Here is an 11,252-nt window from a genome sequence, read left to right as displayed (position 1 = left end):
CCTTAAAGAGACTAAAATGGACAGTATGCACAGTATGGTGAAAATAATGAGCAGCATGTAATGTACAGCATGTAAACATATTCTAGTAGGACCCTCAAAGTATGAACCAGAAAATGAGCAGAATATGTCTCCTTTAACCTTATGAAAACGGACAGCCCATGGGTGGGTTCCTCACCCCGCCACCAGAGGCGCTGTTCGTATGTTCCTGTTGACATCAATCTGAAATTAAAACTGTAATAGAGTATTATTCTTTTTGCAGCAGAAAGCTAAGACTTCATTCTTGACATTGTGTTGTCCAGTTGTCAAATACATTACGAAACACCGTGACAATGCATGGTGCAGTGGTGCTGCCGGGAGAGGGTTAAAGGGGGGATGGTGCTCAATCTTTAAGCAGGCTCAGTTTCAAACTAGGGATGAGTCATGACTTTCGAATATTCAAATATCTGTTACATTATAAAAAATCTAATAATTTATATGATCATTGGTTTGTTTTGGGGAGCATTAGCTTGATCCGGTAGATTTAACAGGTGCTGAGATGGAGCCAGATCTCTGCAAATGTGGGCACAAACAGTCTCTGATTTATTGTCCCATTTCATCCAACTGGTCTTTGCAACAGGACATTGTAAGAGGCCGTAGATACTAGCTTGGTTAACTTATCTCTTGTCCCAGCTCTCTCACCTCTCCTCCAGCAGCGATCGATTGCGCTATAAAAGTAAGAATAAAAGAGAATAATCTTGGAATATTTCACTGTGACTATTGACTAACAGAAATATTTCTGTTCTGTCTAATTGTTTGTGCACTCTGCACATAAGAATAAGCCTCACTCAAAGATTAACACACGGAAATAGTTCAAATAACTTCTGGCGTGTCAAGAAATATTTTGTTTATATTTCTTTATTCAGCATTGTTTTGGACCAGTATGTTTTGTATCTAGTGTCCAATTTTTGTGTTTTTTTTTTATAAATGGCACAATCTCAATACTTTTATAGATTATTATGATTTATTGACTTATATACCCTTTTAGCTGAGGTTGTACAGATTTTAGAGATACTTCAAGAAATTAAATCACAATAAGCAAAAATAGTAGACACAGGTGGACCATTAAAATTACAAAGGGTCAAAGGGCTAAAAACAGTGTCCAGCATACAGCTACTGATTCCAATAAAGATTGTAGAATTTTGTGTCACAAATGATCTAAGTCACATTTGTTCTCTTGGAAGTCACAAAGAGATCAAAATAAGACAGACAACAATTTAATTTAATGAAAAACTGTTTTTATTGTGGTATATTTCACATCATATTATATGATTAGAAACAGCCCATCAGCTGGAGGGCTTTACTCAGCCGCCTCTTTTCCCTGCAAAAAATAGACATTGGTCATTTTTTCAGTCAAGAAGTATTGATGTGATATATTCTTTATTAAGATGAAATGTGTATTTACAAGATTTACCTTGCCAGAGTCACGGCTCTTGGCTCTCAGTTTGTTGACCTGGGACTCTGCAATGTCAGCACGCTCCTCAGCCTCCTCCAGCTCATGCTGGATCTTCCTGGACTTGGACAGATGAACGTTGGCCTGCTCCTCCTGGAATACCATAGAGGTTGACAAATACTTAATGTCCAGAAAGAGCATAGGTCTGCTTTGTGTAAAATAAATCTACAATTTTGTTCTCCTTACCGCTTCCTCAGCCTGCCTCTTGTAGGCCTTCACCTTGAGCTGCAACTTGTCAACCAGATCCTGCAGCCTGGTGACATTTTTCTTGTCCTCCTCAGTCTGTGATAGAAGATATAGATTTGCATGTTTGAATATTTTAATGTGGAGTATATTGGATTGATTTATATCCCACATGGTAAATCTAAATGTGGTTGCACCTGGTAGGTGAGCTCCTTCACCCTCCTCTCATATTTGCGGACACCCTTAACAGCATCTGCTCCACGTCTCTGCTCAGCCTCAACCTCTGTCTCAAGCTCACGCACCTTCAGAAAAACAGCAAATTCACTGAATATTCAGAGTTCATGTTTTTTCTTACATTTGTTTGACTGTTCAAATCTTAATATGACTTTCTTACCCTAGACTCAAGTTTCTGGAGCTGCTTCTTGCCACCCTTCATGGCCAGGTTCTCAGCCTCATCCAGGCGGTGCTGCAGGTCCTTAACAGCGACCTCCAGGTTCTTCTTCATCCTCTCCAGGTGAGCACTAGTATCCTGCTCCTTCTTCAGCTCCTCAGCCATCATAGCAGCCTAGAAGAGCCATCTCTCAATGTTTACCAAAATGTGAAACTAGAAATAGTTATTTGCAGTTAAAAACAGAACAAGTTAAATTTAAACCTACATCAGTGATGGCCTTCTTGGCCTTATCCTCTGCATTCCTGGCTTCCTGAACAGAGTCATCCACTTCACTCTGGACCTGGACCAGGTCAGCCTCCAGCTTCTTCTTGGTGTTCAGGAGGCTTGTGTTCTAAAAGATTGGAAATTAGTTAAGTAATCACTTGCCTGACATTCACAATAGATTGGTCTATTAGTAGAGAAATGTATAAAAAAGTGTTCACCTGGGAGTGCAGAAGTCCAACACGCTCACTGGCGTCCACCAACTCCTGCTCAGCAATTTTGCGGCTTCTCTCTGTCTGTTCCAGAGCAGCTCTGAGTTCCTCAATTTCAGCCACCATGAGACCATTCCTGCGGTCTACCATAGCAGCTTGTTCCTTGAAGTCATCCTGAGCTCTGACAGCATCATCAAGGTGCAGTTGTGCATCCTGGTGAAAAATATCAGGCAAATATTAATGTGGATGCTGAAATGAAGCTGCACTGAGTAGTTTGGACATAGTCTGGACAATAACTCTATGTCTTACACTACCTTCAGCTGTGCCTGCACGTTCCTCAGCTGCTTCTGGGACTCAGCCGCCTGGCGATTGGCATGGCTCAGCTGAATCTCCATCTCATTCAGATCTCCCTCCATCTTCTTCTTGATTCTCAGGGCATCGTTCCTGCTTCTGACCTCAGAATCCAGAGTTCCCTGCATGGAGTCAGTCACCCTCTGGCTGTTCCTCTTGATCTGCTCCATCTCCTCATCCTTTTCTGCCAACTTTCTGTCCACCTCACCCTTAATCTGGTTGAGCTCCAGCTGGACACGCAGGATCTTAGACTCTTCGTGTTCCAGAGTTCCCTAATGATTTTAAAGAAAAATCAATTCATTTCTGCCTTCAAACCTTCGACAATATATTTGTCAATGATCAAGAAAATTCCTTCCTAAAATTATCTTTTGATAAATGTACCTCAGCCTCTTCAAGAGCTGTCTGGATCTCAGCCTTCTCTGTCTCCACCTGCTTCTTTGACTTCTCCAGCTCATGGATGCTCTTGCCAGTCTCACCAATCTGTTCAGTCAGATCTGAGATCTCCTCTGCAGAGAGATGTATGCATTTTATATTGATAAGCCTTAAAAAGCCTCAGATGCATACACATGTTGAATACATGCAGCTGTTATCTGATGAGAACTCACGTTGAAGGTTCTTGTTTTCACGCTTCATGGTCTCCAGCTGATCCAGAGCCTCTTCATAAGAGTTCTTCATCTTGAACAGCTCAGTGCTGAGAGAACGAGCCTCCTTTTGAGCTCCTTCAAGCTCGGCCTGACCCTCCTCATACTTCTGTTTCCACTCTGCCAAAACCTGAATGAGACAATGCATAGAGTTCAGTTGGTTATGTGCATTAGGTGATGACCATAGAACGATGACAAATAAATACATTTAGTTCATGGTTTGCTTGTATAGCTTGGTTACACAAAGTACATGTTGCTACCTTGTCAAAGTTCCTCTGCTTCTTGTCCAGGTTGGCAGCCAGTCCATTGGCCCTCTCCACATCAATCATGAGGTCCTCCACCTCACCCTGGAGCCTCTGTTTGGTTTTCTCCAGAGAAGCACACTTGGAATTCACTGCCTCAATCTGCTCCTCAGCATCCTGAAGGCGCTGGGCCAACTTTTTCCTGTTTGAAAAAGAAAATTTGTATCTCATTGAACTCCTTAAAGTTTCCTGAAGGTATAAGAACCTGCAATGTCAATTCTTCCCACATCATGTAACATTTACCTGAAGCAAAATTTGAAATAGAAAGACAGCCCGATCAGCCCGATTATAACACTTCAAACAAGACAATACCCAGCTGAAATTTAGATTGTCTAAAGCCTTCGTGTTCTTTGGATAGCAAGTCTTTTCATACCCATACATATTGTCTCTGAGAATTAAGTAGCCCTAACGCTTTTGGCAACTGCTATTTGCACTGGGGTGTCAGTAGCCAAAAACACAATTTCACTATTGAGTCTAGGAATATTATTATATACCACATGACTGGACTGCGTGTAAACTGCTGAATAGTGGCCATCTAGCACCCAAGTGCAAATAGAAAAGTGATTAGGCTTCCAAGTTTGATCTACAAGAGTTTCTGTTGGGTGATGTCTCTTATTTTGCTGACATGGGGGCAATAATTTACTAAAAAGTGCAAATAAGTCACTCATACTAGTGCTGCAATTGTCAGTTGACTAAAATTGAAATGCTGCACTGGCATGTAATTATTCTAATGTTACTCACTTGGCCTCCTCAAGCTCCTCAGTGCGCTGGATAGCATCAGTTTCATACTTCGTTCTCCACTGAGCCACCTCACTATTGGCCTTGGACATTCCACGCTGCAGCTCGGCCTTGGCCTCCTGCTCCTCCTCAAACTGCTCCCTCAGCAGATCACAGTCATGGCGGGCTGATTGCAGTCCATGAGCAAGAGCATTCTTGGCCTGGTGTGAGAAATAATATTGAGTGAGCAAATTGTCTAAATAACACACATACAGCTTATCTTTCCACACTTAATGGTTTCTTACCTTGACCTCCTCTTCAATCTGTCTCTTCAGCTCCTCAATCTGCTGTGTGAAGGCCTGTTTGCCTCTGGTCAGCTGGGACACAAGAGCTTCTTTCTCTTCAATTTGACGGCTGAACTCACCTTGCGGGAAAGATGTCACAATGCATTAGTTTATGTTCCCTTTCACAATAATACACAACAGATTATTCAATGATAACTTGCAGGTACCATTTTCTGTCAGGAGACGTGCTTTCTGTCCACCCATGTCATTGATTTGACGGACATTTTCATCATTCTTGGTCTTCAGTTCACTAAGTTGGTCCTCAAGGGTACGGCACATCTTTTCAAGATTTCCCTAACAGGCAAAATAGAGCTCAATGAAGTGATCAGCTTTTATTTACAATATGAATGACCTTATTGACTGTACTAATTTGATTATTAAATCAAAACACATTTAATGCATTGTGTACCTTTGCTTTAGCAACAGCCTCCATGTTGCTGGAGAGGTCATCAATCTCCATCTTGTATTCACTCTTTTCCTTCTCGAGCTTCTGCTTGACACGCTGGAGGTTGTCGATCTGCTCTCCCAGCTCAGCAACGCTGTCAGCCTGCTTCTTGCGAAGAGCAGCGGCAGTGGCTTCATGCTGCAGAGTGGACTCCTCAAGGTCACGACGGAGCTTCTGGAACTCAGCTTCACGCTTCTTGTTCATCTCAATCTGAGCAGCAGTGGCACCACCGGCCTCCTCCAACCTCTCACTGATCTCCTCAAGTTCCCTGGCAAGGTCAGCTCTCTGCTTCTCAACCTTGGCACGAGCAGCACGCTCAGCCTCAATCTCCTCCTCCAGCTCCTCAATACGAGCCTGTTGAATGTAGGTGTGTTGTCTTTCAGTTAACTTTCACCTTTAATACACAAAACATGAAATGTATGCAGTAATGTTTTATGCAATACAATATGTCACCTGAAGCTCTTTGATCTTCTTCTGAAGCTGGGCACCCAATGACTGCTCATCCTCAATCTTGCTAAGGAGCTGACTGATTTCAAAGTCCTTCCTGTGAGAATAATAGATAAAGTACATAGTAAGAGTTCATGCAGTTGACCAAAAATGTAACACAAAACAGTTGTTGTAAAAACTCAAAAACACTGTTACTTTTTAATTTTCTCCTCAGACTGCTGCTTGTCATTCTCAAGATCCATAATGGATTCTTGGGCCAGTTTCAGATCACCCTCCAGCTTCCTCTTGGCTCTCTCAAGGTCCATACGCAGCTTCTTCTCTTGCTCCAGAGAACCCTCAAGCTGAACATTGTTGTAAAGTTTAAGTTATCACGTTCAAGAGGGATCTTGCTTTGCAAATCCAAGTGACTCTGTGTACTTACGTCATCCACTTGCTGCTCAAGCTTGGTCTTGGCCTTGGTCAGAGTGTTGACTTTGTCTTCCTCAGCCTGCAGGTCATCAAGAGTCTGCTGATGGGCCTCCTGAAGGGCTTTCTTTTCCTTGGTCAGCTTAGCAATGCTTTCGTCCTGAGAGGCCATCTCCTCGGTCAGGTTCTTCACCTAAGTTTGTAAGAAAGATGCTGTTATTACATTGTAATCCTTAAATGTTCCCTGATCTGCTAGACATATTCATATTTGCAAACCTTGTTCTCAGTGGCGTGTTTCTCCTTCTCCACTTTGGCCAAGGTAAGCTCCAGGTCATCAATATCCTTCTTAAGCTCAGAGCATTCATCCTCCAGCTTTCTCTTCTTGGCAGTGAGCTCAGCATTGATTTCCTCTTCATCCTCCAGTCTCTCAGTTGTCTCTTTGAGTTTGGCCTCCAACTGAATCTTACTCTTGATAAGTCCCTCACATCTCTCCTCGGCATCTGACAGATTTTCTGATTCCTAGTTCATTTTATGAAAATACACGTTAGCACATCAACAGTGAAACACATGAAAAAGTACAACTCTCAGTTGACGTGTCGTTACCGATGTCACTTGCAGCTGCAGATCATTCTTCTCCTGCAGAAGGGACACCATCTTCTCCTCCAGTTCCTTCTTCTTGGCCAGGGCAGCAGCCAAGTCACTTGTCATCTTCTCATAGTTCTCCTTCATCTGCATCAGCTCCTTCTCAGTTTCAGCACTCTTGAGCAGAGGCTTGATCTTGTAGTACACCTTCATCCATGGCCAGTGTTTCACATTCATGAATGAGCGGACGTTGTACTGGATGGTGTAGATGGCTTCTCTGTGGACAAGAAGTTCCTGTTATGGACAATGCTGTTTGTGATTTTTCATACCATTATTCAAAATAAGCTGTTTTCAACATGCCTCCGCTCCATCATCTTCACAAACTCCTTTCTCATTAGGAAAGCACGGCAGAGAGCCTGAGTCATGGTAACCAGAGTTGCCAGCTTTTCATCTCTCATCTCCTCAAGGGTACCCAGCAGACCTGCCTTAAAGAACACCTAAACAAAAAAAAATTACTTCAGGACAGCGCTATACACTACACTAGACATACTCGTAACAACTCGTAAAACTCATAGGCCATCTAACCCACACAATCATCAAAATGTCTTTTGTTATCGAGAAAACATATTTAGAATCTCATTTAGCTTCATCAGGATCAGATTCTGCAACACTATAATACAGTAAACAATGAAAGATAATAATGCTACTTCGCTGATGACAGCTGTATTTTTCCTTTAATGAATCTTCAGTCGCCTATGATCACATTAGCACTTCTACACCTGTGAGTTTTGCCAAATTCCATTGTAGTCAACCTTTTAACAACTGTGTTATGGTCATTTCAAAAGCAATTGAAATTCATTCAAATTCTGAAGCAACTACTTTGACAAGACAGGGTCACTCGGTGTTCATGTGCATTATGAATTTGTTAGCAGCTGTCAAGTATAAAATACTTAGCAATCCAAATCTTTGGAAAAGGATACTGAAGAAGCACTGAAAAACCTAACCCCCTTGGAAAGTACACTGCTGTTTACCTTGGTGTGTCCAAATCTGTACTGGTCATGATCAACATCAATTGACCCAAGCAGCTTCTCTGAGGCCTTTTTGTTGTCAATGAACTGGCCCTCAGGGATGACACCAGCATTCAGCACCTTGTACCTTTTTTTTTATTAGAGAGTTAAAGGTCAGTATGAGCAGTTTCTTTTCATCTTCTACATTAAATTTCTACTAAACTATCCACTGATACCTCTGCTTGAAGTCAGCATAGGGGATTCTGCTGGGGAAACCTTTTCTGCAGATTCTGATACCTTCCAGGACACCGTTACACCTGAGCTGGTGGATGACCAAAAAGTTCTCCATCAGACCTGTAAAATAGACATTTCTTAATTATTTCCATGAAAGAATAGTTTATTAATAGTGGCTCAGTCTCTTTGCAATACAAAATTGAGTAAACCATATCAACAAAACCAATTGTCAAATTGAGATTATGTTCTCTGTATGTACCTGGAGTCTTCGACTCATTGGGAATCAGGCAGCGCACAAAGTGAGGGTGGGTGCTCCTCAAGTTAGTCATCAGCTTGCCCAAGTTCTCCTGTAGATGCAAAAGGGTAACGCTTGTAATGAAATGTGAACTGGTTTTACACCAAAGTTTGCAATGCTAAACCTTACCCTAAACTGTGAGGACACAGTCTGCATAGAACCACCCTTCTTCTTGCCTCCCTTCTTGCCACCACCAGTCTCTGTGGATGATTTGAAGTAGACATGTAAGTAGACATTATCACATGCTAGATAAAAATATATAGTATCTACAACTTTAGAAGTGTGTCTGTTATAGTTAGTGTCATACCCTCAACAACGGGAGGATACAGAACAGCCAGCAGTTTAACTGGAGACTTCTGGTACAGCTGCACCACAGACTCATTCAGTGGATCCTTGTTCTTGTCCAGCCAGCCACCGATATTGTAGTCCACGGTACCAGCATAATGCACCAGGGAGAAGTGGGCCTCAGCCTTGCCCTTGGCCGGTTTTGGCTTCTCAAATGCTTTGTTTTTGCCAAGATGCTGGTCATACAGCTTGTTCTTGAAGGATGTATCTGTTGCCTTGGGGAACATGCACTCCTCTTCAAGGATGGAGAAGATGCCCATGGGCTTGAAAAAGATGGGAAGAAGTATGTCATTAGGTGATACTTAACGTCAAAGTAAGAACAATTACGTAGAATCCCACAATTAAATTACCTTTTCAATCAGCTCAATGCAGGCAGCCAAGTCCATGCCAAAGTCGATGAACTCCCAGATAATACCCTCCTTCTTGTACTCCTCTTGCTCCAGGACAAACATGGTGTGGTTGAAGAACTGTTGCAGTTTCTCATTGGTGAAGTTGATGCACAGCTGCTCCATGCTGTTGAACTGTGAAGGGACACATAATCAGTATTATGTCTTGCAGGCAATAAGAATAATTAATTAATGAAAAGTATCAGCAGCTGAATAGTTGGAAATTAAGCTTACATCAAAGATTTCAAAGCCAGCGATATCCAGGACTCCAATGAAGAACTGCCTTGGCTGTTTAGTGTCCAACATCTGGTTGATACGGATGACCATCCACAAGAACATCCTCTCATAGATAGACTTGGCCAGGGCAGGCACAGCATTCATCACCTTAACAAAAGAATATGTTTTAAAGTCAGTCAACATTTTGTACAACACTGGATTACTGGTACTCTGAACTTCTTTTATTGAGATAAATGGCATGAAAGATCCAAGATATAAAAAAATTACACCTAAAAAGATCCTTAATTGATACTACATATTGCATTTAGCATTCAACATTAAAAACTGAGAATGGTAATAAATTTACATTGTCATTGCATTTGTTTTTTTGGTAAAACCAATATAACATGTGTTTTTTAATGATAGGACATGATTCATTCATGTTTACCTGAGGCACAGTCTGTCCCTTGGTGACAAACTCATTTCCGACCTTCACTCTGGGATAGCACAGAGCCTTCAGCATGTCAGCAGAGTTCAGACCCAGCAAGTAAGCAACCTTGTCAGCATCTGAAATTAGTTCAGTGATTTACAATTAGTACAGACAGTATGTGACTGTGATTTTCCAACATGATATAAGATAAACTGCTGTGATTAAACACTTTAGCGTTATTTGGGTGTTTAATTTGAGCGAACATTAAACACTCACCCTCTGTGCCATCGGGCTCAGCCTGCTCCTCACGCTGCTTCTGCTTGAACTTCATGTTACCATGGTGGAGCACAGCACCAGTCATCTTGTAGATGCTCATTTTCTCTTCACCAGTGAAGCCCAGGATGTCGATAGCATTCTGTGTTCAAAAGAGGTGTCCACCCCAAAGCATAATCACTTTAGAACGTGCGTCTAAGAGAGCAGTTGTAATGTTGCATTAATGCACAGAATATATTTAAGTATTTTGACATGAAGGTCACGCACATCAGTGGCTTCCAGCTCAACTTTGTCATCAATGCTGGCTACAGTGATCTGACCCTGACTGCACATGGGGAAGTCGTAGGGGTTGGTTGTGATGAGTGACATTTCTAGAGATAAAAAAGATGACAAGTTCAATAGATTGCTTCCTATGAAAACTGAGTAGATTTGACATTGTGCAAGAAATCAGTCTGTTTACCAATCAGCTCGGGCTTGTGGTTGGTCATCATCTGGTAGAAGATGTGGTAGCCTCTTTCATCGGGAAGCTGGAATGTCACTCTAGACTTCTCCAGCAGATCTACAAATGTAGTTCATAAGTCAGAGCCTGTCCGCTTCTCAATTCCAGTCATTTCTGGTTGCTATGAGGATTTTTACTTACATGTCTCAATATCAGCACTAGACAGTTTGCCAGTTGCGCCGAAATGGATTCTGATGAATTTACCCTGTTTTGAACAAAGCAAATTTTAACATCTCTCTACATGGACAATCTATAAAGTTTCCTCTCTCATGAGTAGAAGTCAGTCCATACTTACAAAACGAGAAGAGTTGTCATTCCTCACAGTTTTGGCGTTACCATAGGCCTCCAGTAGGGGATTGGCTGCAATAATCTGATCCTCCAGTGACCCCTATAATGCAAGTTCAAAGATGATATTAGAAAATTGCTATTTTTTTCTCCAGGAAAAATATTCCTTACATAAAGAACACTGAAATGTAATCATCATTCAGTAACATTCTCCCACCTTTGAGGTGTCCCTCTTCTTGTCTCCACCAACTGAGATTGTTGCAAAGTACTGGATGACACGCTTGGTGTTCACAGTCTTTCCAGCACCAGATTCTCCACTAGGTATAGATACAGACTTATCAGAATTTGATCAAGATGTTTGATCATAGGAAGCAAAGTCAACAAATGTGTAACTTACGTGATCAAGACAGACTGGTTCTCCCTATCTGTTAAATGAATAACAAAGGAATTAACTATGTTTTTCTGCAACAGAAACTCCATCTAAATTCAAATTCAAAGTGTGTATTGTCATG

The 11,252-nt window shown here is 41.7% G+C and overlaps 1 protein-coding gene across 1 annotated transcript in view; it reads right to left on the bottom strand.

Moving 5' to 3' along the window:
• Nucleotides 1-1,257: 1,257 nt before the first annotated feature.
• The window catches only part of LOC139201713 (myosin heavy chain, fast skeletal muscle-like), an 11,093-nt gene continuing 1,098 nt past the window's right edge, over nt 1,258-11,252 (bottom strand). Inside the window, exons 4-39 of the mRNA XM_070831109.1 lie at nt 11,138-11,165; nt 10,958-11,057; nt 10,751-10,843; nt 10,597-10,660; nt 10,417-10,515; nt 10,224-10,327; nt 9,960-10,098; nt 9,702-9,820; nt 9,272-9,421; nt 9,002-9,172; nt 8,614-8,914; nt 8,436-8,506; nt 8,271-8,358; nt 8,014-8,131; nt 7,802-7,925; nt 7,131-7,267; nt 6,792-7,047; nt 6,465-6,707; nt 6,205-6,381; nt 5,979-6,124; nt 5,790-5,880; nt 5,301-5,690; nt 5,059-5,185; nt 4,853-4,971; nt 4,572-4,768; nt 3,789-3,972; nt 3,493-3,658; nt 3,269-3,393; nt 2,851-3,159; nt 2,546-2,749; nt 2,329-2,454; nt 2,067-2,237; nt 1,870-1,974; nt 1,676-1,771; nt 1,451-1,582; nt 1,258-1,357 (exon numbers count right to left, since the gene is read on the bottom strand). Coding sequence (XP_070687210.1) covers nt 1,337-1,357; nt 1,451-1,582; nt 1,676-1,771; nt 1,870-1,974; nt 2,067-2,237; nt 2,329-2,454; nt 2,546-2,749; nt 2,851-3,159; nt 3,269-3,393; nt 3,493-3,658; nt 3,789-3,972; nt 4,572-4,768; nt 4,853-4,971; nt 5,059-5,185; nt 5,301-5,690; nt 5,790-5,880; nt 5,979-6,124; nt 6,205-6,381; nt 6,465-6,707; nt 6,792-7,047; nt 7,131-7,267; nt 7,802-7,925; nt 8,014-8,131; nt 8,271-8,358; nt 8,436-8,506; nt 8,614-8,914; nt 9,002-9,172; nt 9,272-9,421; nt 9,702-9,820; nt 9,960-10,098; nt 10,224-10,327; nt 10,417-10,515; nt 10,597-10,660; nt 10,751-10,843; nt 10,958-11,057; nt 11,138-11,165 — 5,291 coding nt within the window. The 3' untranslated portion in view covers nt 1,258-1,336. The remainder of the gene's footprint in view (nt 1,358-1,450; nt 1,583-1,675; nt 1,772-1,869; nt 1,975-2,066; nt 2,238-2,328; nt 2,455-2,545; nt 2,750-2,850; nt 3,160-3,268; nt 3,394-3,492; nt 3,659-3,788; nt 3,973-4,571; nt 4,769-4,852; nt 4,972-5,058; nt 5,186-5,300; nt 5,691-5,789; nt 5,881-5,978; nt 6,125-6,204; nt 6,382-6,464; nt 6,708-6,791; nt 7,048-7,130; nt 7,268-7,801; nt 7,926-8,013; nt 8,132-8,270; nt 8,359-8,435; nt 8,507-8,613; nt 8,915-9,001; nt 9,173-9,271; nt 9,422-9,701; nt 9,821-9,959; nt 10,099-10,223; nt 10,328-10,416; nt 10,516-10,596; nt 10,661-10,750; nt 10,844-10,957; nt 11,058-11,137; nt 11,166-11,252) is intronic.

Source organism: Pempheris klunzingeri, chromosome 5, assembly GCF_042242105.1.
Source record: "Pempheris klunzingeri isolate RE-2024b chromosome 5, fPemKlu1.hap1, whole genome shotgun sequence".
NCBI classification, from domain to species: Eukaryota; Metazoa; Chordata; class Actinopteri; order Acropomatiformes; family Pempheridae; genus Pempheris; species Pempheris klunzingeri.
Note: the sequence above shows the minus strand (reverse complement) of the source record. Positions and strands in the feature narration are given on the sequence as shown.